This window comes from Equus przewalskii, chromosome 3, assembly GCF_037783145.1.
Source record: "Equus przewalskii isolate Varuska chromosome 3, EquPr2, whole genome shotgun sequence".
Classification (NCBI taxonomy): Eukaryota; Metazoa; Chordata; class Mammalia; order Perissodactyla; family Equidae; genus Equus; species Equus przewalskii.
The window spans coordinates 117,457,955-117,483,276 of record NC_091833.1 but is presented as its reverse complement, the minus strand read 5'-3'; the positions used below and the strand labels follow the sequence as shown (position 1 = coordinate 117,483,276).

At 59.3% G+C, this 25,322-nt stretch overlaps 1 protein-coding gene across 5 annotated transcripts in view; it reads left to right on the top strand.

Annotated features, from left to right (window-relative positions):
* The first annotated feature begins 202 nt into the window (after window positions 1–202).
* The window catches only part of SH3BP2 (SH3 domain binding protein 2), a 39,069-nt gene continuing 13,949 nt past the window's right edge, over window positions 203–25,322 (top strand). The window contains exons 1-2 of one of the 5 annotated variants that reach the window (XM_070615194.1): window positions 203–328; window positions 16,626–16,676. Coding sequence is in view for 1 of the 5 variants with exons in the window: in XM_008532371.2 (XP_008530593.1) it covers window positions 19,380–19,459 (80 nt within the window). In the remaining 4 variants the exon portion in view is untranslated. Of the gene's footprint in view, window positions 329–7,352; window positions 7,430–16,625; window positions 16,677–18,649; window positions 19,460–25,322 lie in introns of those variants that run through there. The other 4 variants (XM_070615191.1, XM_070615190.1, XM_008532371.2 and 1 more) reach the window with 4 other exon arrangements.

The following is a 25,322-nucleotide window of genomic DNA, read 5'->3' as shown; positions in this document are numbered from 1 at the left end:
ACCGCGAGCAGCGCCCGGGGCCTCCAGCTGGCCAGAGGAGTCTCGAGGGGGGCCCGCGGCGGGGCGGAGACTGGGCTCCAGAGGAGGCGGGGCCGTGCAGATGGGGGCGGGACCGAGGATCAGGGGAGGCGGGGCCGGAGGGGCGGGGCCCGGAGCCAGGGCAGGCGGTGCCCGGCGCACGGGGGCGGGGCCGGGGGCGGGGCCAGGAGCGGGGCGGGCCCGGCGGGACTGAGCGCCTGGCTTCGGGCCGGGCGGGCGCGCCTGGCGACCGAGCCGGGAGCCGCCGCCAGGACACGGGGCCCGCGGGCCGGGAGCAGAGCCGCGGCGGGTAAGGCACGGCGGCGGGGCGCGGACGGGCGGGGCGCGGACGGGCAGGGCGCGATCGCGTCCCCCGGGCTGGCCGGGGTCCCCGGGGCCACGGTCCTCGTTGTAGGGCGGGCGGGGGGCGGTCAGCTGCGGTGCGCGGGGAGACTGATGGCGCCATTGCCTGAGGAAGCGCGCGGGTTCGGGGTGCAGCCGGGAGGCCTAGGGGTGAAGGGCGGTGGCGTCCCGTCTGTCTCGCGTCTCTCTCGTCCCTCTGGCCACCGCTTCCCCAGACCCCTCGGGTTAGCGGGCCGCCGCAGGCCCCCATTACACAACCCATCCGGCCAGGCCTCCAAAGACTCAGGCAGGGAATTTGCTCCCACCTCCTCCCAGTAATCCAAACTTTCCTTCCCTCTGCCCGCTCAACAAAGGTGGGAGAAAAGACACCTGTTGGAGCTGATTCACACTGAAGTGTGAGTGACTGTTAGCCCAGTGGCTCTGGGGAGTCTGCGACTCTTACTATGGGGAACAGTGAGTGTCAGAGAGGACGGCAGAGTGTATGGGAGAGTTGGGGGTTGGGGTCAGCCCATTCCACATGTACTCCTGGCCCCTCCCAGCAGCCCAGCTCTTTCCTGCTACTCTGGGCCTTGGCGTCTCCTGGTGAAGCCGTGCTGACAGTCTGCTTCCTCTGGCGTGTTGAGAGGGCCTGAGCCCTGCTTCAGTGTGCCCGCCTGGAGCCCAATCCCTTTGCCACCCTGCGTGACCCTGACCCTGAGTGCCTCACATCCTCTCTCTGTGCCTCGGTTTGCCCACCCATCAGTGCTGGTGACATCTGTGCCTGCTGATCGGATGGGCATGCTGAGTGAAGTGCCCGTCAGAAGTGGACCTGGCCTGGGGCAAGGGCTCCATGTGGGACCACAGGGATTGCTGTGTGGATAACACACATAGGATCTTGCTGTTGAGGCATGTAACCAGGCCCCAGCACAAAGGGGGCTCAGGAAATGTTACGTGCTGCAATGATGACGATGAAATGTGTAGAATTTTTTCACGGCAGTCTGAGGGCTGAGGGAGCATGTAAGCCCTGGAGTGGGAGCAGGATTCCAGGTTGAAGTCCAGCCTGGCACTGACTCATTGTGACCCTAGGTCAGCCCCCTGCCCTCTCTGGCCCAGTCTCTGAAAGACCAAAGAAGGAGCTGGGTTCAATCACCTCCTGGCTCTCCCCCTACTGTGTCCGTTACCTAGGACACCCATACAGGGGGCCACCCTGGGAGCCAGGGCTCCACTCCAGATGTGACAGAGGGCCAGGATGGGGGCTCCAAGGGGTGAGAACTCTTTCAAACTCCCCTCCTCTGCTCCTCCTCCCATTTCTTGTCTCTGTGCCCCCATGTTGGGGCATACCCTGGGCAAAGGTGGCAGGCAGAAGGACAGACCAGTGGACGACCCAGTCCAGTCCTGGTCAGCCCTCAGGAAAGAGGGATGCTGACAGGGTGCCTGGCCTTTTCGAGGAGTCCCTCAGGCCTACAGAGTCAGGGAGGAGCCCACCAAGGAGACCAGCCTAGGAGAGATAGAAGGAGGGTGGGCGGGCTCCAAACCTGCCTTGGCTCTTCCTGTTCACATGGACAGAGGAAAGGGAGGTGCTGAGTCAGCCTCCAGCCCTCCCCCCACATGGATACATGCATGCATGCAGGCAGGCCTACAGATGGTAAGCCTGAGGGAGCCCAGAGAGACAAAGTGGCCCAGGCTTGGCCACAGAGGGGCTGGGTCCTGGGTTTGAATCCGGCTGCCACCATTTACTCGCTGTGCGGTCTTGGCTAGGAGGCTTCACACTGCTGAGCCTCGGTTTTCTCATCTGTAGAGTGGGGGTGGTAAACCACTGTCTGCCTCATAGCTGGTTGTGGATGTCCAAGGGGCTGCTGGTGGCGTGTAGTTGGTGTTCAGTGACAGAGAGCCACTGGGGGTGCTTTCCCCAGCCTGCACTGCTGGACAGCAGGGACAACTGGACCACCTCTTTTTGAGGGTAGGGGTGGGACCAGGCCTGGAGAGGCCTGGGGCAAAGGGCAGGCTTGCAGGTTCCCACCTGCTTGGATCTCGTGGCAAAGCCTGAGTCTATCAGAAGCAGCCAGATTGGGGAGCCACCTGGGTCCTCCTGGCTTCTGTCCTTGAATCTCTGTTGTGGGGCACCAAGAGTCAGTGACTGTGGCAGGCCCCACCCTCCCCTCACTGGCTGGCTATTAGGTGGCCTCGGTAAGCCCTGAGCACACGCATATACGGTTCTTTAATAGCTCATATAGCATGGCCAGCCCTGGGCAGCCTAGCTGAAGGAGGTGGGCCACAGGTGGCCGGTGAAGGCAGGGTTTGCAATCAGGTGGAGGACTCTGAGCCATGGCAGACAGCCGTGAAGGTACGGACAGACTCAGCCAAAGGCTGGCAGTGGGGAGGGTGGCATACCAGTTTGATCAGAGTGGCCTGGTGTGCGCTGGATGAGGTGAGGGTGTCGATGGAGATGTGGATGAAAGTGCAAAGGGGTCTAGGAGGTGGTGGTGGGGGTCTCAGGATGCTGCAATCCTCCCTCCAGGGTGGGTGGCCTCTCTCCAGAAGGCCTCTGGATCTCTCCAGTGGCCCTGCCCAGGCATCCAAGGGCTAGGGACAGTCCCACATGTGGGCTGCCTAAGTTCCAGAGGTTGCGGGGGAGCATTCTGGGCTCTTTGTAGCCTTGGGCAGGCAGGCCCAGCAGTGCAGCCTGGTCACCCTCTTCACCACCCCTTCTCCTGTGCACAGGAGGGCAGACAGGATAATGCCAGGAGGAATGGAGCTGCCTCTCAGCCACGGGCCAGGAGACCTGAGCCTCTTCAGTGAATTACACTTCCTGACTCCAGGTGACAGAAGCCCCTGGCTCTGGGCCACACCAGCAGATTTGGGCTCAGGGGCCAGGCTCCTGAGCTGCACCTGAACTCCAGGAGCTGTAGGCATGAAGGGCAAGTCCAGGCTGGGCTCTCGTCAGGAGGGGGCCTCACCATGCTTGAGGTGGCATGGGCTCCCAGGAGGGGCTGGAAGATCCCCCCCCACACACACACTCCTTTGCCCAGGCAGCAGAACTTCTGAGGTTCCAGCTCTGAGGCCACCTGAGTGGTCAGCCCCTGCTTGCCCCCGCCCCAGGTCACGGACCATGCTGGAACCTACTGGCAGGACTGGCGCTTCTTTCACCCCTGGCCCCAAGGTCCAGAGGTGACTGACCCTCGGCCCATGTGGCCTGGCCATGGCAGATTCCAGCTGTCCTTGCCAGCTGGCCTCCTGGAGGGTGTGGGCTTGGTCACCCGAGGCAGTGGCCTAGGGAGGCTCCGGCCGGAGGAGTTGGAAGGGCACCTTTGTGGTGTCCACACCCCCCTGCCCTGCGGCCATGTTCCAATTCCGAGAAGTGCCCTCTGCTTCCCTGTGAATCAGATGTTTATTGTGTGCGCCGAGCCCTGGGTGGGGGCTGTCCACTGCCAAGCATGCCTGTTCCAGGCTGCTGGGTAGGGTGCAGGGTGCCTGCCTGCTCAAGCCTGCAAAGGGAAGTGAGTTCCCTGCCCCAGGATCTGCCAGGCTGATGGGTGACAGCCTTGAGGTGGCAGCATGCATGCCATGACAGGGGTAGGGTCCCCCACAGACAGGGGCTGAGCCAGCCCCAGCAGGCTTCCCCAGGGCTTCTCCCAGGAAGCAGAGGGGCTATGTTCCCAGTGTGGGAGTGACCTGTGTCCCCTTCATATCTGAGTGACTCTCTGGGCTTCAGCTCCCTCCGTGTGAAGTTGGGTAAAAACAGTTCTAACTCATGGTATCCTTTGGGGAAATTAGACGAGATGCTGCCGAGGAGCCCTCACTGTGGGCGTCTGGAGCCCTGTGAGGGGCCCCATCGAGGCTGCAGCCCCAGACCCAGGCTGGGGCCTCCCTGCCCTTGATCGTGCACAGATCCTACAGCTCCATTTTGGGGATTTCCTCCAGCTTTGCCTGAGAGGATGTTATAATCCAGCAACCCTGTTTCATGGCATCAGAGGGCCATGTGTCCTTACACAGTGGGCTGCCCAGGGCCCTGCCCACTGCCCTGAGCCAGGGGTAGAAGCCAGCCAAGCCGCCAGCCCTTACTGCTGCCTGCCTCCAGCAAGGTAGGGAGAGGTCGGGGGTCGGCCTGGGGCCTGGAATGCTGAGGTGGACCTTGACTTGGCTGCACACCTTCAGAGCCCGCGGAACACCCCTAGTCCACTTGGGGCCCTGGATGGGGGCCTGGGCCTTTGCCACCCGCCTCCAGCCCCTGCCTCTGGGGCAGTGCTGGACTGCCTTCAGAAAGCTGCTGCCCCCTGCCCTCTGCTCCTCTCATACAGGCCAGGTACCCTGTGTACCAGGCCCTGTGCAAGGCATGGGCCCACGGCAAGGCGTGGGCCCCAGGAGTGGACAGGCCTGCAGGCCGGAGGGCCAGACCTGCTGACAGATACCCACAGATAGCAGCCCAGCCTGTCTGGCCCACCCTATCACTCTCTCCCTCAGATGCAGTTTAATAAAAGCCTAGGTGTCTGTCCTGCTGGGTGCTCAGGACCCTTCCCCACACCCTAGCTGAGCTCCTCCCTTGAGCCCCAGCCTGTTCCCTGGTCACCATGTTTACCTGTCTGCCTCCCCCTGCCTGACTGACTGGGAACTCATAAAGGACAGGGCCACATCTGGGTGCCATGCCCAGCAGTGCCATGAGGGCAAGCTTGGCTCTCCCTGTGGGAAGTCCCACTGTGAGCCTCCCAGAAGCTCCTCCTGAAGCGCCAGCAAGTGGTGGCCCCGGGCAGGGCTCTGCAGGCTGCAGGCAGGGCAGCCGCTGGGCCAGGCGCTCTCTGTATTTGTTGCTCTCTGCCTGGGTTTGACTCTGTGCTCAGCATCCAAGACAAATGCTCCATCATCCTGGAAGGCCTCTGCCCCCCGGGTTGGCGGAGTTTCCAATCGAATAATACTGGGTTGTTGTGCTGCGGCCTAGCTCAGAACTCTCCAGGTTTCCATCACAGTGTCCCTCCCACCCTCCACCCCAATACCACCTTGCCACCCTGTCCTGGCCTGCAGTAGGCTCCAGCTGCCGCAGCCCTCCCGGCTCAGATAGGGGACTGAGGTCAGGTTTCTGTGGGGTCCCACCCTAAATGGAAGCGGTTCCTTTCTCTGTAGCTGTTCCTTCCTAGAGACGTATGTTGGGGTAAAAACTGGGGTCAGCTTGGGCTCCCCCGAGACACTGGCCACAGTGGGGACCCCGTCTTTGGGTCCCAGGAAGCCAGGCTCCAAGGCAGGGCCTGGCAAAGTTGGATCTGCAACAAGTAAGAGAGTGATGGGGAAGGATCCAGAAAAGCGGGCCTGGACCCCTGAATGGACAGGAACTGGAGGGAGGCATCACCTTGTCTCCTGAAGAATGTCTCTCCTTAATCCCAGCTGCTTCCTCTCCTCCTACTTGAGACCAGAAAGGGAAGACTTTCCGGAGGGGCGAGCAGCGGGTGCTGACTCCCTGTATCCCCTGATGGTTGGGCAGATGCGGTGCTGGGGGCCTGTCCCTTGCAGGCAGGTCCTTGGTCAGCTGGGTGGGTTTGACCATGGTGAGCAGAAGATGGAGTGGCCACGTCCCCTGCCTGTCAGCACAAGACAGGAGGTGGCTTCTCATTGCCATCACCATGTGGCCTCTAGGAAGGCAGGATGGCTGCCTGGTGCTGGGCAGGATGCATGGTAATGACCGGGCCATGAGCTGGACACAGCAGAGGGCCTCAGAGCCTCCACAGTCAGTGTCAGGCCACCAAGGCCTCGCTGCTCATCCACCCAGCTCCTGTCCAAGCCGATGTGCTTGGGGGTAGAGCCTCAGCCTCCAGCAGGGGAGGTATCGCCACCCACCACCCTGCACCCCACCCTATCTCAGGACCTTGTCTGTGCTGTACCCCCACTGGCCACCCTTCCCCCACAAAATCTTCCTCCCCCTCTGCCTCCTGTTCTCTCTCAAATCCCACCTAGGGTAAGGATACACTGCTCCGGGGGCCCTCACCCCAACAGTTTGCCACCTGGCATGCGTCACGGCTGGGACCCCCAGTGCCGGCTCCCTCCCACACAGGGGACCTGCTCCAGGGTCGGCCGTGGGGACAGGAGACCCTGGAATAACTTCCTTTTGGGGCCTCATCAGGACCCGGCCCAGTTTGGTTCCAGACGCTGGGGTGCAGCTGCCAGAGGAGCTTCTGTCCTTCAGTCAGAGGAGCTCTCTCGGGCCTGGGGATGGAGTACAGGGAGAGCCCCAGGCGGGGGCAGGCCCTGGGTTCATGCCCAGCTTGCCTCAGCTCCAGTGGCCCTGGTGTTCTCCTGCTGTAAGATTGCGTGAGGGATAGAGCCCATCTCTGAGTTCCCCAACCCATCCTGGGGTCCTGAGCACCTGGCCTCAGAAGGTTTGCCACAAAAGATCAGTCTTCCCATTTTCTTAAGAATGTGACCAGGAGGGTGAAGTGCTGTGGTTGGTGGTGGCCATAGCCACTCTAGGGGCAGGAAGTCACTGGGGAAGGAAGAGAGTTGAGAAAGAGGCCCCTTCCCCCCTGGGAGGATCTAGGAGGCCCTGCCCCAAGCCCAAGGGTCCTGCCAGCCAGGCACCCAGGGGGCGATGTTCCAGGGCTGGAGTCTTGGGAGGCAGGAGGAGACGGCCTCACTCCAGGCCCAGGCCAATGGCCTCCATGTTGATTCACCCACCCGCTACAGACCTGCACGGGGCCCTCCTGGGTGGTGGGCCTGGGGCTGCCTGTGGGGAAGCGTCCAGCCCTGGGTGAGTCAGCAGACATCGTCCTGGCTCTTCCAGTGGGCAGCACCCAAGAATGGTGCAGGAGGTGCCATGTGGGGCATCCAAGGTCAGGCTCCTTGTGGTGGGAGCAGGAAGGGGGCAGGAGGGGCCAGGTGGAGGGGTCCGGCAGTGCGATGGTGTGGAGGTTCTGAAGGAGAGGCAGGGAGAGGCAGAGGAGGCTGGAAAGGTCGGGCCTGGGGGCACGGGAGGGTTTCTAACAGGGACTGCTTTATGTTTTCAGAGCTCACCCTGGCATCTGGCCACCCCGCCACACACACACAGCAGGGGCTGTGAGGAGGCTTGGGCAGAAGCAAGTGTGTCTAGGTGTGTGTTGGGGACAGGGGTCAGCCGACCAGGGTGGAGTCAGTGAGCCCCACTGAGGGGCTGTTGGGGCTGGGGGAGAGGCAGACCTGGTGAGACTGGGGTAGTAGTGGGGCCTGGTAGTACTGATTCTGGCCCCCCACCCCGTCTTCTTCGCTGGCTCTTCTGGCTGCCAGTGGTGTGACCCCATGGCTGTCTCCCTGGGCAGGGGGAGGCTGTCCCCATAGTACCCACTGAGCCGTGCCCCCTTCTCCACCCAGAACAGGCTGCCCCAGCCCTGTGACAGGTCCTCAGCCAGGAGGAGGCCTTAGGGACTGGCATTTAGGAGCTAGGTTCCTGGCTCTGCTGACCACCAGAAGCCACCTTGCCTCTGGGAGCCTCAGTTAGGCTGAACATTAGATGAGGGTATTTGCCCTCCGTAATGCCCTGTGGGGCAGACGGCAGGGCCAGGCGGGCACTTTGCTTGTAGGACATCTGGTGGAGCCTTCTAAGGCTCCTGTGCCAGGGCTGGGATGTGGGCAGGCTGGGCAGATGGGAGAGCTCAGGCCCTGGGGCTCACACAGGGCCGAAGCTTTGGGGTCCAGGCACCCTGACTGCAGCCTCCACCCCTCGGAGGAAGGGCTCAGCCTAGAGTTCCCTGCAGGGAGCTATGAGGATGAACCTCCACCAGAGGCCTTCTTCAGCCCCGCACTGGGCTCTGGGACCCCCCCCCCACACCCCCGCAGACTACCTGGGAACCCCTGAGTTCACCACTACCTGGCCTGACTATAGGGCATCAGGGGTGTCTTGGGGTGACCTGAGCTGGGACCGAAGACCAGGCAGGAGTTCGTCAGGTGGGGACAGTATGAGGCGGTCAGGGAAGGACATGGGAGGTGACCAGCGTGGCTGGGCACCAACCGGGTGAGGCCCTTGAACTTGAGGCTAAGCACAGTTGCCTTTGAGAGTGTCCTTTGCTGTGGCTGGGACAGTGGCTCAGAGTGATCGGGGGTGGAGTAGAGGAATGGGAGGGTGGGGGTGGGGTGCAGGATCCCACAGGACAGCTGGCCTTGGAAAGGGGACAGTGGGCAGGATGGCTGGATGGAGACCCCCTGTCCTCTGCCCCCTGCCCTGTCAGTCAAGGACTGGGCACACACAGCACTGGGAAGAGCAGGGGAGCCTGGAGCTGGGCCCCTTTCCCGCCAACCTGGGCCCACCGCCAGACCCTTCTCCTCACTGGACCTCCAAACAATGGGGCAGTGTGAGGGCGCCTGGGGACAGTCAGGTCAGCCGGGCCCACTGTGGGCCCATGTGAGGGGTGCGGACAGGATCCAGTGGCCGGCCGTGAGTCATCCAGTCCAGCGCCGAAGCCTGGGGTTCCCAGGCCAAGGAGGAACACATCACTCTCAGTTCCCCAGCCTGGGGGGCTGGCCTGCCCCTCCTTCCCTCTTTCACCCCTCTGTCCGCGCCTCTTCCTGCATCCTCTCTGGCTCCCGCTCTTCTGGGCCTGTCTCTGTGTCCCTGCCTCTGTCCGGCCAGAGAGGCTGGCCCGTCACCTGGGTGCTCCCCTCTCTCAGCCTGTGGGTGACCCCAGGGGTATCCAGTGAGAGGGCAAGACCTGGCCCAGACCTGAGACCTCCTGAGGCCAACCTAAAGTTTACTAAGGAATAAAAAATGACCAAAAGCAAAAGACAAGGCAATAAAATAAAAAACTCAGAGAGTAAAAATTAATCAAAGCATTAAAGAAAAAGAATGTTTGAATACATTTTAAAAATATTAACATCAGGGATAAAGGGTAAAAGTAAATGGATTAAAACTGAAGAAAGGGGCCGGCCTGGTGGCACAGCGGTTAAGTGTGCACGTTCTGCTTCTTGGCAGCCCGGGGTTCGCCGGTTTGTATCCCAGGTACGGACATGGCACTGCTTGGCACGCCATGCTATGGTAGGCATCCCACATATAAAGTAGAGGAAGGTGGGCACAGATGTTAGCTCAGGGCCAGTCTTCCTCAGCAAAAAGAGGAGGATTGGCAGTAGTTAGCAGGGCTAATCTTCCTAAAAAAAAAACCCAAAAAACAAAAAATTGAAGAAAGACCTAACCCTAAAATGCTGAAATGAGTGGAGGAGGGAAGAGACCTTGTTGTGCACACTCAGCCTGGATGGGTCCCGGCCTGTGGCAGAGTGGGCAGGAGGCCAGAACCCCGTCGGACAGAAGGTGAGCCCGGTTCCTGAGTAAGTGAGGGGTCCCTGACCCAGGAGCCCTGACCTGGTGAAATGCCATAAAATGCCCAGGAGCTTTACGGTTTCCTGTGGTCCCAGGGAAGCCAGCATGGCACAAAAGATACTAAAGAGATGAATAATGGAGCAGATGACAGTACAACCAAGGCCACTGACTGCCACAGGGATCAAGGCTGGTGTCCCTGGTGGCCTGCCCTGTGATGCCCCGGTAGGTGGCTGCCAGTGTGGTAGGCTCTCCAGCTACCCTGGCCTGGCACCAGCAGACAGCAGGTGTCCATGCAGTGTGCCCGTCATGGCTGACCTCTGGCCTCTACCCTTGGCTCCTGCGACAAGCAGTGGAACTGAATCTCTCTGGCCGTCTCCCCGACTCCCACCCAACCCCAGCACGAGCTTCATGGCCTCAGCATCCCCACTGTGTTCCCTTGTTGTCACCTCATCCTGGTGCTGGGATCTGGGCTGAGTGGGGTGCCCTCCCTGCTCCCCAGGGGCTCTGGGATCCCCTGCTGGGCCAAGTGCCTGTGGCAGAGACCCTGTGAGCTGTCTTATTGTGTGAGCTCACTGTGTTATTACCAACAAGCCCATTTGGGGGATGAGCAAGGCTCAGGGAGTAAAGTGATTTGCACCAGATCCCAAGTGGAAAGAAGTGAAGCTGGGACTGGAGCTTAGGCCTGAATGGTGCCCTGGCCTGGATGCTCAGTTCAGGGCAGGTCTGAGACCTCATCCATACTCAGCTGGGCACGTGGCCCTGACCAGTGGTTCTGGAATGGACCTGCTTCTGTCCCTCCTGTCTGAAGCTCCATGCCTCCTCTTGTCCTGACCCCAGGTCCTTTGCTCAAGCTGTTCCCTATCCAAGACATTTTCCATGTATCTCCTTACTTGGCTACTTCATGTGGAAGACTGCTCTCAGGATGCTGGCTGATGTGTCACAACGTCTGGGTGGAACAGTTGTCACAAGGGCGTGAGTCAGACGTGGCTGTCTCCCCAGCAGATTGGGAGCCTCACATGGAGGCTGAAGCCAGCTTGGATCCTGGGGAGAAAGGTGTGGTCTTTGCCCAGAGGTGGCAGTGCCCTGACTGCCTCCCTCTGCCACAATGCCAGGAGAACCTGGGGGTCAGGGTAACACTGTGTGGAGAGAGACAAGGCTCGCAGGAGCCTAGCCCAGATGTGGATGACGTCATACCATTCTTTGTCCCCTCCCGCTCTCAGTTTTCTCCACTGCCCGGTGGGGTTTGGCCACTGCTCTGGAGGCCCCCCTTTCTGTCAGGGACCCTGTTCCCCGAATAGCTGCTCGCTCCTCTGCTTCATTTGAGCCTCTGCTGAAGCGTGGACCTCTCTGTCCACACAGCCCCAGTACGGAGCCCTGGGCCTTGGCAGTTCTTCCAGTGCTGAGCCTGGCAGCTCCTGCGACAGCCCAAGTTACCAATGGGGAAACTGAGGCCAGGGTTCTGCTTCTTTGCCAGAGCTTGTTCCAGTGTGAGTACCAGGGGTCCTCAGCCGAGGGAACTGGCAACGGTGAGCTGGGCTCAGGGTGGGGGCTTGTGGCCAGGAGAGTCTCTTGACCAGGCTCCCCATAGGCTCTGGAGATAAATTTAAAACAGAAGTACAAGAACAGGCCAGCATGCGCCCACCCCCAGGCCTCCCTTCCTGCTGATGCTGGCCCCTGCGGTGGCCTCCTCCCTGCATCCCCACGTGGTGCATCCCACCCCTTTGTGCCCCAGCCTTCTGCTCAGATCCCTGACCCCTCCATAGAGCCTGAGGGCTTCCTCTAGCTGCCCCGTGGGCTGCTGGGTCTTCTGCCCAGATGGAAGCCAGCGCTCTTCCCGAGAGTAGGCCATGAGGCTCCTTCTCCTCCTCCTATGCCCCTCAGAGCCAGGCTTGACAGGAAATGCTGGGCTGCATGGTGTGGGTGGGGTGGCCCCAGGCTGTGGGTCACATGGACAGTGCTGGCTGGGTGGCCGCGGCTGCAGCCTGCTCAGCCTCAACTTCCTCATCAGGAGAACAGGAGAGTGTTCACCCTTGGGCAGCTGAGGACTGAGTGGGCCACGGAGCTAAGGCATTGGCACGGGGCGGACATTCCGGGGGGTGTGTGCTCCCTGGCCCGGCCCATAGACGTGGCCCTCCTGTAACAAGAGGTGACCATAGGCAGGAAAGCAGCCCCAGCCTTCACAACCCCCTGCCTTGGCCTCAGTAAGTGAGGAGTCTATCCCCACAGGATGTGCATGCAACACAGGTGTCCCCAGGATGGTCTGGTCACTGGTAGCCTCTGCTCCTAAGGATGCCAGGCTGGGGCTGGTGGCAGGGACCAGGCCCTCCACTGGGGGGAACCAGGCCCTGGCTGGCCCAGGAGGCACCCAGCATCAGAACCGCCATCTGGAGTCTTCTCAGGCCCAGTGGGGTGGGCACTCACCAAGTGTGTGCTGAGGGGGCCAAGGTGACGTGGGAAGGGGAGGGGGGTGCAGGCTGGATTTGGGGAAGTCTTGCCCTCTCTGGGTTCCTCGTCTGGCCAGGGGTCAGCTTGACTCCGACCTCAGCGGAGACAGTCTGTTTCCTTCTGGGGGTTCCGACAAAGGTCATCAGCAGATTTCCCCCCAAACACACCCCCTTGGCCCCTGGAGGGTTGGCAGCAGTGTTGGGCAGCCTGGTCTGCCCGGGGCTCAGCCCGCTGGGTGCTCAGGGTGTGAGGGTGCGAGGTCTGGGCCCTGCACGTGCTCTGCCGGTGATGATTGCCAGCCTTGCTTTGTGAACAAGAACTCTGAGCCTAGGAGAGGTCAAGTGCCTTGCTGAGGTCACCCCAGGGGTCTAGGCCCCTGGTCTGTGGCGACAGAGCTTCTGTGCTAGCATCCATCATGCAGGATGGAGAATTGGGGATGCTTGGGGTGAGATGAGTGGTTTAATTCAGCAATTGAGTCTCATAAACTGGACCCCATGGAGAGTAGGGCGCATCCAGCTAATCAGGGGGCACGTGATCTGTTCTTGCTGCAAGAGGTACCCAGCACCTGCTTCATCCTGGGCACACTCCAGGGACAGACACATGGAGTAGCTGGGCCCTGGAGCCGAAGTCGAGGGAGGGGCTGATAGTCAACAGATGAACTGAAAATGCTGCAGTGGGAGCACGTGAAGAGGGGAGGCAGCCTCTCCTAGGAGCTGAGGGAGGGGTCTCACACGTGGGTGGAGGCCTGTGTAGGAGAAGGGCAGGGGCTGTGTGTGCAGGTAATGGGTCCAGCCCAGAGGCACTGCGGTCTGGACGAGGGGCTGCGGAGGCCGTAGTGGGGCCAAGGAAACAGAAGGGATGGCTCTTCAGGCCGAGTGAACTGTGGGGCAAAGGCATCCATCACCTTTGGGTAGGATTACCAACACTGGGAATGTGGCTCAGAATAGGACCAGTGGTGGGCAGGGAGACTGGAGTGCGGGAGGGTCCGGACCTGCACTGGTGGGATGGGAAGATGTTGCCTGGCTTTTAGCAGGGGTGGTTCGAGAGAATACTCTCTCTTCCCAACATGATTGTGATGATGATGTGGCCAACAGAACCCCAGTGACCAGGTGCCCTGTAGTAACCCTGCCTACCAACCATGACAAGTGGTCCTCCGGACAGCCCCATTCTTCAGATGAGGAGGCTGAGGCTCAGAGTGGGCCACAAGGAGGAGGGGATTGAGGCAGGCCTGTTTCCAAGGAAGCCTGTACTCTAACCACTGTGACGCCCTGCCTACCAAGGTCACGTGGGTGGAGCAGCCCTCTCTTAGTGGGCAGGAGTATCAGAAGGGGAGACACTGGTGCAGACAGGACTGAGTGCCTCTTTTGGGGGCAGCTCCCTGTGCCCTGTGCAGGGCCTGGGCCTTCAGGATGCCTATGCTGGGTGCCATGCTGGGCAGTGAGCCTCTTCAGGCTAGATGGGGCAGGGCTGGCGAGAGGGGCGGGCTGCATCCGTGGGCGAGGGGCCGGGAACACACGTCAGCACTCTGGAGAATTTTTTCTCACACGATTAAAAGGTGGAAACTTGTCAGTGTTATGATGAACTGAAGTGTGAATCCTGAAACGCCTCTGCTGGCTTGTGGTTTGAGGCAGGGGAGAGGCTCAGGCGAGTGACGATGCCAACCTGTGCTCCCTCCAGCCCGCTCGCCCTTCACCATGGCCCACCCTGGACCTCATCCCCAAGACAGGGACCCTCGGCCTGGAGCTCCTGCCAGCCATCCTCCCTCCCACACACAGGTTGCTTCTTCCTGGCCAGGCCAGAGTTCCCTCCTGCAGAGCCTCACCCTCTCCCGGGCTCTGCTGGAGCGTGCTTGGCACCAGGTGAGGGGCTGCCTCCTGCAAGGGCCCCCAGCTCTACTCTGCATGCTGAGCCACCCTTGGCTCTCGAGACATGCTGCCCAGCTTGGGCACTTTTGCTGGAGGCAGAGACCCAGGCCTGGGAGAGGAAGGCCCCGGGGTTCTGTAAGGCTGGTGGGGCATCCATGGATGTGTGGGCATTGAGTCCTTTATGGGGGCAGAGCTTGAGGGCTGAGGGTCCCAGAGTAGAAACCCCATCCCTGCTTCTAGTTTGGCCATCATCCTCAGAAGCGCAGGCCCATGCGTTCAGACGTGCATGCGGGCCTCTTTCTGCACTTCCGTAATTCCCTTCATCCCTTGCACATGGGAGTGGCCAGACTGCCTCCCACCTCCGTCCATCCTTGGCAGCCCTGAGAAGCTTGTGGGGGCCTTCTAGACCCCAGCACACCACTGCCTTGTGGGGATGTTGGCTGGCTCCCACTCGTCAGCCTGTTCTGTTTTGCAACCTCGAATGCTTGCCTGGCGCCGGCCAGCGGCTGATCTCACCGAGCAGAGGTCCTGGGGCATGGATGGGCCTTGGCTACAGCCACACTGGACATCAGTTCTCGTTCAGGGTCGGATTAGCTCTAAGTTGCACTTCTTCACTCTGGCTCTGAGGGATGGCCTAGGCATGTGCTGGTTACAGCCACGTCGGAGGTTTGGCTGTGTGTATAGACGTGACACTGAACCCATCTCTCCATCCATTGGCCTATCTCTTGGCCCTGCCGTGGGACAGGCACTGACCCAGGCCCATGGGGAGTGCTGGGGATAAGCATGTGGTGACACTCGGGTACGCAGAGCTATGCCAGTGACTTGGAGATTTCAGAGAATGGGGTAAGGTTCTAGATGGTCCTGTTCTGAAAGGATGAGGGAGCTTTTGTTGGAGAGGATTCGTTTTCCAGGTGGAGGAGACTGCATGTACCAGGACAGGGCCCAGGGCAGGTAGCATGGGCCAGACCCCGTATACTTGAGCAGGGAGCCAGCCTGGCCTCTGATCCGTGGTGGAAATGTCTTGACTGAGCCAAGGAAGGGCTGGCCAGAGCTGTGAATGAGAGGCCAGGAAGTGGGCCCAGCAAATCTGGTGGGTATAGGCCAAGCATGGCATCTGACCCCATGCCCAGGAGGGGTGGGAGGTCGTGAGCCAAGCCTGTGGGCGGCTGTGGACATCCAGCCTCCCAGGCAGCTCAGATTTGCCCCATCTGACTGGATGCCCACAGCGGGGCTGCCCGTAGAGCCAGCCTCTTCCTGACCGCAAGGCCAGGACTTAGATCAACTGAGTGGAAGCCCACAGTTTGTCCAGGGAAAGGACTTTGGCGAGTCCCCGTGTATACTAGTTTCCCATGGCTACCCTAACAAAGTACCACACGCTAGTAGCGTAAAAACCAGAATTTAGCTCTCACAGTCTGGAGGCCAGAACTCCAAAATCAAGGTGTCAGCAGGGCCACACTCTCCCTGGAGGCCCTAGGGGAGAATCCTTCCTTCCTTGCTTCTTCCAGCCTCTGGTGACTGCTGGCAATCGTGGCTTCCTTGGCTTGTGGCAGCATCACTTCAATCTCTGCCTCTGTCTTCACATCACCTTCTCTTCTTCTTTTTTTTTTTTTGAGGAGGGGAAGATTAGCCCTGAGCTAACTGCTGCCAATACTCCTCTTTTTGCTGAGGAAGATTGGCCCTGAGCTAACATCTGTGCCCATCTTCCTCTACTTTACATATGGGACGCCTGCCACAGCATGGCTTGCCAAGCCATGCCATGTCGGCACCCGGGATCTGAACTGGCGAACCCCGGGCCGTCATAGCGGAACGTGTGCACTTACCTGCTGCACCGCCGGGCCGGGCCCTCACCTTCTCTTCTGTATCTTCTCCTCTTCTGTCTCTTATAAGGACAATTATCACTGGATTTAGGGCCCATTTGGCTAATCCAGGATGAGATCCTTAATTACATGTGCAAAGATCTTTTTTCCAAATAAGGTCATGTTCATAGTTCCCTGGGGTCAGGACTTGGACATATCCCTTTAGGGGTCCTTCTTCAGCCCACTACAGTGAGTGACTCTGGGGAGAGCCCTGCCCTCTAGGCCACCTGTTCCGTCTTCCGAACAGGATGGTGGCCAGTACCAAGTTCCCAGGAACACTTGCAGCCCTGCTCTGGAAGGCAGGTTGCAGCGCCATGGTATAGAGACAGGAGTGAGGCCCAGAGAGGGGAGGGGGCTCATGACCGGGTGGGCAGATCTTAGAGATGGCTGTGGGCAGACCCAGGCCCTGTGGGAAGGACTGATGCAAAGCATATTATTTTGAGAGCTTGAGGTTTTCCCCATTGTGGGGTACCAGCCACCCTTCCCCGGGCCCAATGCCCTCCCTGAGCCTGACAGGCACTCCTTGGCACCTCCAGTGCCTGAGCTGCCCCTGAAGGCAGCAGACAGACACAGGGGTACTGGATGCCTATGGGAGAGCCAGGGCTGGGTTTCCAGGGACATGAGTCACTGGCCGTTGGCCCAGCCAGTGGTCCTCAGGGTTTCTTGGTCAGTGCGGGTGAGGATAGGACCAGCCTTGTGGGCTGTGAGTGCCGAGGCAAGGCAGGCGCCACAGCTGGCTACAGAGGTGGTGGGCCGCAGGGCATGTGCCTCGCTCCTGAGCAGGCTGAGGACCCCAGGAACCCAGAGTAAAGGCTCTCCCTCCCTATTCTTTTTCAGGCTACCCCTTGGCCCCTTCCTGGCCCTGCTGGCTGGCTCCTACCCTCCCTGGTAAGTGCCCTGCCTCTGGCATGGTAGGGTGATCCCCAAGCCTGGCCTTTGAGGCACCAGCCCTGGGGGGTGGGAGAGGACCTGAAACTTGGCAAGGGTGGAGCAGGGGATCAGAGCTGCCTGACGTAGTGCCCCGCCATGCCACCCCACAAACCTGGCTGCTTGGATGCTAGTGTGGGATCATCTCCATGGTTATTTCCAGCACAGTGTAAACGTCATGGGGCTGCCGTTACTGCAGGAGGGGCCCTGAAAGTCCTCTGTTTCCAGGAAATGAATGAAATGCTGTCTTGGGAGATGGGAGGGCACATGGAGAAACTGAGGCCCAGAAAGGAGGGGCCTGTGGAGGTCACACAGCAGCCCAGGACTCCTGACCTCAGCCTCCTAAGGGGAAACTGGGGTTGTGAAGGGGGCAGGAGCCCTGTCCCTCTGCTCTGGGCTGTGACTCCCCCTACAGCATCTGGTGCTGGGCTGGGGGCTGGGTGGGCGTGGCCCTTTGCCCTTTGCCACCACTGCTGCATTGATGTGCATGGGGGCCCTTCAGAGGGCAGGGTGGGGGGTTGGGTAGGAATCTGGCTCCTGTCAGGCCTCCTCATCCATCCTTCCATCTGTCCAGTGAGGGGTGGGACATCTTAGTGGGAGCTGGCTGGCTCCCGGTTCTTATCTTGGCAGGTTCTCATCCATACCTGCCCTCCCAGCCTCTCCAGGCCTCGGCCACCTTGTTGCCCATGGATTCCTCCCAACTCTGGGATGATGCTCACCCTGAGCCCCTGCCCTGCCTTTGGCTTCCTCACCCCACCCCTGTCCCAGCCAACTCCTCCTCCTTGGTCAAACCTGGCCCCTTCCCTGATCCAGTCCCTGCTGGGTCCCATGGCCTCCTCATGCCCCTACCTCATCCAGAATTGCCCCACTGGCTTGTCCTGGCTGGCTCACGACCCAGGGTCTCCTCACCTGCTATTTTATCTCAACCCTCAGCACTCATTTCACAGATTAAGAAACTAGGGCTCAGAGAGGCTAAGCCAATAGCTTGAGGCCACACAGCTGACAAAGGATGGAGGGAGGCTCCAGCTGTGTCTTACTCCAGGGCCCGCTACCCAGCCTGAGCAGGCTGCAAAGGGGAAGGAGAAGGGGAAGAGGCCCCACTTAACCCTCCCCATCACTTCTATCTGTCTGTGGCCAACTTTCTGCTGAAGGCACAGTCTGCCTTCCGCCACCACTGGCACAGGCTGGGGGAGGCCAGGGTGATGTGCCCACCCTGAGGAGAGCTCAGCCACAAAAGCCCAAGTTCCCCACCCTCCAGGAGACAGCAAGTGGTCTGTGATCCAAACTGGCCCCCAGATGGTGCAGGGGCCTTGGCAGAGGTCTGGGGCTGTGGACACAGTGGGAAACAGAGGCCCCCCAGTCCAGGAGCCACCCTCCTCCACTGCCCTGACACTCAGGTATGTGGGACTGCTAGGAGCTGGCACAGCTGGGTATGGAGGCCATGCCTTAGGAAACCGGGTGGGCAAGATGAGGCGTTTGTGACTTCTAGGGACCCTGTGGTCTGCGGCCTCTGTCACCCTCAAATCCTGCTGTGGAGGTGGCCCAGAGTGCTCCTTCCTCTAGCTGGTCCTGCCCTCCGTGGGAAAGGTATGACCTTGAGACCCAAGCTCAGAGGTGGGGGGTGTGGGGGTCAGCCCTGAACAGCCTGGGCTTGAATCCTTGCTCCCCAGCTTCGTGGCTGTGGACCTGGGCAGGAGAGGAAGCCCAGCTTGGGGGGCAGAGCAGGCCAAGGAGAGGCTGCATTCTGAGTGGAACCCAGGGCAAGGGCCAGGGAGTGACAGGAGCACGCTTTGTCACTCAGGTCATAAGTGCTTTCTAGTAAGCCAGGTGTTCACAGAACCAGCAGAGAGTGGTGATTGCTGGAGGTGTGTGAGCCCAGCTCTGTCACAGAGCCTGCGCCTGGGCGGGGAGCAAAAAGGCCTTGGAGAGAGGGAGGGAGGGTGATAGGGAAATGCCTAGGCCGAGGCTTGGAACTTGGTTTCTTGGTCCCTGGTGTCAAAGGGCAGAGAGGTGGCCACCTTGAAACTCAAAGGTTCTTGGTGCAAGAGACAGCCCCTCTGTGTGGCTCAGAGGGCAGAGCTGGAAGGCAGCGTCTGTGTTGGTGGAAGGAGCACCCTGGGGAGGTAGTGAGCTCCCTGTGTGGGGTGTATTCGCTGGCTTCATGCCAGGCGGGGTCTCTGGGGCCAAGGAGGCTGGGCTGTGAGGGCCTTTGGTGGTTTGCTAGGGAGAAAACTCTAGTTTTCTAAAACCAAGTGTGCAGAGGCGGCCATGGGGGGACCGGTGAGGAGCTTCCTCCCAGGGGACACAGCTGGGCCCTGGAGAGCTGCGGTCTCTGACCACAGTGAGGGGTGGGAGCAGGGGGGCTGCTAAAACACAGCAGACCAACAGCACCAGTGGGGCACAGCCCTGGACTTCACAGGGTGGAAGGCAGGAAGTGCCGGCTATCCGGGGCTGCCCAGGGACCCGGCAACAGGAAGTCCTGGGCGGAGAGGAAGCCCTAGCGCAGCCCTGGCGGCCACAGGCCCCAGATAGAGCAGGCGGCCGTCAGCAGGAGGGAGCTGCAGGCACAACCACCCTGGCAGAGCTCCGGACAGCGCAGGGGCATCAGGCCTCACCGGCCTGGGGGATGCAGGCCACGGCCCTGTCCCGTGGCCCCTGAGCCACATGGCCTCCCTGGGTTCCAGGACACCTACTCCCAACGCATCGCCAGGCAGAAGAGCCATGTGCTGGGTCAGTGCCATCAGGTCAGTGGGATGGCCCTGGAACTGGGGGCTCACTCTGGAGGTGGTGCCAGCTAGCACCTGCAGAACCTCTCGGGGAGGCCCCGCATGGGAGCCAGGGCCCTCACTGGGCTGGCAGTGGGGGCCCACGGGACCCTGGCCATGGGCCCTTGAGAGGCAGTAGGCTCTGAGAAGAGGTCTCCGAGCTGGACAGGGCACGGTGGGAACCCAGGGAGGCAAGCTGTTGCTAGGTCCCCTGCCCCCCGTCATGTGCCACTCAGCCTGCAGCCAGCAGGGAGGCGGGGGCCAGCCTGCTGGGGTGAGGCGCCAGGTCAGGGTGAACCTCACCCCCCCGGCCCACCCCACTGCCGGGAGTGGCCTTGGCGTTTGGATCCTTTGTGCACACATTGTGTGTGAGTGAATGTGAGTGTGAGCGTGAGAGTCTGGGTGTGAGTGTGTGAGAGTATGCACATGTGAGGGTGAATACGTGTGTGTGAATGTGTGAGAGTGGCTGTGTGTGTGTGCATGCCCATGTGTGTAGGTACACACCCTGAGGACAGAGAGTGCTGTGCGCACTCCGCACTGCCCACCCAGGGTCTTGGGGACGGGGCCTCTCCTTGTGAATCCCAGGCCGTGCACCCTCTCTCTGGCGTGGCTGGTCATCGGCCTTCACAAGAGATTTTTGGTTTTGATTCTCTTATAGAGAAAGATTCTGGGAAGAGGAAGGGGGAGGAGAAACTGAAAGGGAAGCACAGCTGAACTGAGTGGGAGGCGCTGGAGCCCCTCTCCCTCCCCGTGGCTGTGCATTCCACGCCACTTGGTGCCTGTGTGTGCCAGGCTGGGGGTGTGGCTTAGTGCTCCACCATTTACTGGCCGTGTGACTTGGGCGAGTTACTCAGCTTCTCGGATCCTCGGTGTCCTCATCAGTGACGTGAGGATGACGCTGGTTCACACCTCAGGGTTGTTGAGACAATGACGTGGGGTGATCCCTGAGAAGCACAGAGCCTTGGCCATGGCGTGTGCCCAGTGTGCTTGGTGCGAGTCCTGAACCTTTCCTGGCCTCGGTGTCCTAATCTGTAAAATGCGAGTACAGTACCAAGCCTGTGGGATCTAACGAGCTGTCAGGTAGAACCTGGCACTGGGCTGGTGCAGGCTGGGGGTGGTGGTGATTCTGACCTGTGCCCAAGCTGCCTGCCCAGGGCACTGGGGGCCCCCGATGAAGGGTCTCCTTAGCCCCTGGAGGCTGTGTGTGTGTGTGTGTATACATATGAGTGAGTGAATGAATATGTGTATAGGTATGAGTGTAAGTGTGCATAAATATGTGTATGAGTATATATGAGTGCGAGTGGGCTTGTGTGAGAATGAGAACCTGTATAAGAATAAATGTGTGTTTGTATACGCATGTGAATGAGTATGTGCATGTGTATGAGTGTGAGCATGTGTGAATGAGCATTGTAAGTGTATGAGTGTGAGCATGTATGAGTGTGAGTGCTCATGTATGAGAATGCGTGCATGTATTTGTCTGTGCATGAGCATGTAAGTGTGCATGCATGTGTACAATGAGTAAGAGCGTGTTTGTGGGTGTGAGTGTGTGAATGGGTGCACTGGAGGGCCTGGTTTCTTCTCCACTGGGGCTGGAACCCCCAGCCCCACCTTGCCCTGTGGCTCTGATGAACAAACTAGCCTGGTCACCACTGACGGGAGCCCCCTGACACTGTGGTCACATGAGACGCCAGCTCACTTACCACAGCCAGGGCCATGTCTGCAGGTGTCAGAAAGGAGAGCCCACAGGAGCCCAGCCCTCCAGGGCCCCTGCTCTGCTGTCACGCACGGGCTTGCACCTGTGCACATGTGTGCACACACACCAATGTACACACACCTAACCTCCCTCAGCTCACACGCATGTCCTTTATGAGGGAACCATCTGAGACAGACCGGGTGTGTGTGGAGCCACAGCTCACGTGCGGGCCTGTGCAGGTGATGACTACACACCCTCCCCAGGGCTCACGGCCCCAAGGTGGTAGGAGCCACAGAGCCTGTATTCCTGGAACTTAGTGGGGGCTGTCTCTGTGGGACTAGTGGTTTTCACCTGCCTGCTATGCGCCTCTCCCGCCTCCCCCCGCCACAGCCTTGGGCCTCAGGTCACCTAGACCAATCTCAACTTTGAAAGAAGGTAGGGGGTGAGCACAGCAGCAGAGACCACAGAGTGTGCCCAAGGTGCTCCCTTCCCTAGTGTGTGCATGTGCACACACACACGTAGGCATGAGCACACATCCACACATGCACATACACAAATATCACACACCTTTGGAAGGGCTCACAGAGCCCAGCAGCCACCACCACACCAGCCCCCCAACACAGGCTGACCTGTGCCTCTGCCAAGCCTGCCCCAGGGAGCCCCTCTGAGCTTCAGGGAACAGAGACCCCCACAGCATGGCAAACCCAGAAAGCGAGTAATGACCCTGCTGCCAGCTCCTTGGGTGGCCTCAGTCACTCCTCTGTGGGGGCAGATGCCCGCAAGGGGATGGAGCTGTCACTGTGCTGCTGGGGTATCTGGACACTGAGGAATGGACTCTTCCATGCTGGCTTTTAACTGCAGGAGGCAGAGGCTCAGTGGAGGACGAGCCGGGTGAGATTTGAACCCAGGTCTCTAGCATTCTCCCTGACAGCTCCCACCCAGGGTGGCTCAGCGGGCACCCTCAGCAGCATGGGGAGGGGTCCCCACTGGGGTGTCTCACTGTCAGGAAGCCAGTGGGGGCCCCTGGAATGAATGAGTGGGGTTTAACCATCAGGTCCTCGGGGCTGAGGCAAAGCCAATGGCACTGAGGGAGACAGCCAGGGAGGCCAGGCTGGCCAGGAGTGTGGGTGTCCCTTGGGGACTCCTCTCAACTTTCCCAGGCACTGAGGGAGCTGGAGTCTGTGAGCTGGACTGGAATTCCCCAAGAGCAATGTGGCCACCATGGTCACCATGGCCCGTCATCACCCTCACCCTCAGCTGCCACTTCCCCTTTTCTGCTCCAGCCTGGCCTGGCTCTGGGCTCCTGGTCAGGTGCCAACCCAACTCTCCCCCTGGTGCAGGACCGGGCCAGTTGGGGCCAGAGGGTGTGAGGGCATCAGGATGGGCTTCCCTTTGGATGGTCCATTCTCTGGCGAGGGACTGTCCCTGAAGTGAGGGCATTCCCAGGAGAGATGAAGCACCACTCATTCTCACCACCCAAGGTCAGTGAGTGGCCACCTAAGAGCCCCCGTCCTGCCCACAGAGGGATGGTGGCCAGAGGAGAGTGCGGTCCTCACAGGCCTGTGCTTGCTTGGCCACTGAGCTGAACCAGGATGAGGCTGTGTGCTGCCCCAAGTCCTCCCCACAATCTCGCCCAACCGGGAGGAGCAGTGGCTCCTCACAGTTTGTCCTCACAGCAGCTGCCCCCACTCCAACACACATGCCAGGTCTCCTTACAGATTGGGGAGGATGTGATACACCAGAGTGGGGCTCTGTTTCAACTTCCTGTGCCTTGTAGGCAACCCCAGTCCCCACCATCCACCAGGGTCAACATTCTGTACCTCCCTTGGGGCTTCCTTGGTGCCCCTCTGTGCTGGGCCTGCGCTGGTGAGAATAGGGGACAGTGAAAACCTAGTGTCGTCAGTGTTAAGCAGAGGGAAAGCTGTGCTCGCCCCACAGAGGGACATAGGACACCCTAGACGTCATTGAAGACTGCCTGAAAGAGGGGACTAACTTGTGTTTCATTTATTGGTTGTTCATTGCTAGTATATAGAAATACGACTGACTGAGTTTTGTGTGTTGATCTCATATCCTGCCACTTTGCTGAACTCATTTATTAGTTCTAATCATTTGTTTTGTTTTGTTTTGGTGAGGAAGATTGGCCCTGAGTTAACATTCACTGCCAATCTTCCTCTTTTTGCTTGAGGAAGATTGTCCCTGAGCTAACATTTGTTGCCAGTTTTCCTCTATCTATCTGGGACACTGCCACAGCATGGCTTGACGAGCAGTGTGTAGGTCTGTGCCCTGGATCCAAACCCATGAACCCTGGGCTGCCAAAGTAGAGCACATGAACTTAACCACTATGCCACTGAGCCAGCCCCTGTTCTAATCATTTTTTAGTGGATTCCTTGGAGTTTTCTGTGTACACAATCATTTAACCTGTGATTAGGTTTACTTCTTCCTTTCCAACCTGGATGCCTTTTATTTCTTTTTCTTGCCTAATTGCTCTGGGAGGAACCCCCAGTACAATGTTGAGCAGAAGTGGTGTGAGCAGATGTCCTTGCCTTGTCCCTGCTGTTAGGGGAAAGCTTTCAGTCTTTCACTGCTGAGCGTATTTGCTCAGGGTTTTTCGTAGACGCCCTTTACGAGGTGGAGGAGGTTTCCTCCTCTTCCTAGTTTGTGGAGTGTTGTTCTCGAACAACAATCATGAAGGATTGTTGAATTTTGTCAAATGCTTTTTCTGCGTCCATTGAGATGATCGTGTGGTTTTTGTCTTTATTTGATTGATACGATGTATTACATTGAATTTTGAATGCTAAATCAACCTTGCATTCCTGAGATAAATCCCACTTGGCATGGTGTGGAATCCTTTTATACGGTGCTGGATTCAGTTTGCTAGTATTTTGATGAGGAATTTCTTGTTTTAATTAGAACTTTTTTTGGTTTTTGTTTAATTTTTAAAAAATAATTAATTTTAAAAATTATGGTAACATTGGTTTATAACATTATATAAATTTCTGTTGTATATCATTATATTTTGATTTCTGTGTAGATTACATTGTGTTCACCACCCAAAGACTAATCACCATCCATCACCATACACATGTATCCAGTCTTGGTGAGGATTTTTATGTCTATATTCATAACAGATATTGGTCTGTAATTTTCTTTTCTTGTGATGTCCTTGGTTTTGGTATCAGGGTAATGCTGGCCTCATAGAATGAGCTCGTTCCGCTTCTGTTTTTGCAAGGGTTTGTGAAGGATTGTTGTTCATTTGAGCCAACTTTTGAGGGCTGAGTTACTTTAATTGCAGCTGCAGGCAGTGTGGACAGAGACCTGGAGGTGGGTGCTTGCTGGATTTGGGTAATGGGAGCCATGGGGTCTGGCTGGCGCAAGCGCACAGGAGGTGGAGGGCAGCAGGAGAGCCTTTGAGAAAGGTCCACAGGGGCCTGATCTGGAAGGGTCAGGCAGGCATGAGGAGGCCCTGGAGATTCAGAACAGTGCAGTGATAGGAATGGCGTGTGTGTTGGAGAGTGTGCCGCGTGGAGGATGATGGAGGGAAGAGACTGGAGGTGGGCGAGGGAATCAAGGAGAGGAAGTGGTGGGGGGCTGGCCAGTAGTGGCCAGGCAGGGTGGCTGGGAGGAGGAGGGGGAGGTGGTCTAGGGGTCTGGGTACACTGCCAGGGGAGGGGTTGGCAAGGGCGCTGTGCACAGAGGCACAGAGGTGGGATGGAGCCTCTATGTGGAGAGGCTGCAGTGAAGGGCAAAGGTTGGTTGCAGTGGGAAGGGGCCAGAGAACCGGCCTGAGGTGGAGGCTGGGAAACCAGGGCGGGGCGCCCAGTACGGACAGCCCGGTGGGAGCAAGGCCCAAGCTGTTAGAACTACCCTCTGCCACAGGTGGCCCATCTCAGTGGCAGCCTGTATGCTGGTGGGAGGTGGAGGAGGCAGAATGTCTGGGAGGCCAGCAACGACCTTCACCAGCCTTTGGCCAGGCTCCCGGGGGTGTTCTGGGAGAGGAACTCACATATGCCCAAGCAGGGCTGCCAAAGACCAGACCCCTGACTCCTGCAGGGAATCCGGGGGTGGAGGCCCATCCGGGTAGATAGGCCAAGCAGCCTGCCCAGTAAGGGGCTCAAGGAACCGCAGATCTGTCCGGGAGCCCGAGTGCAT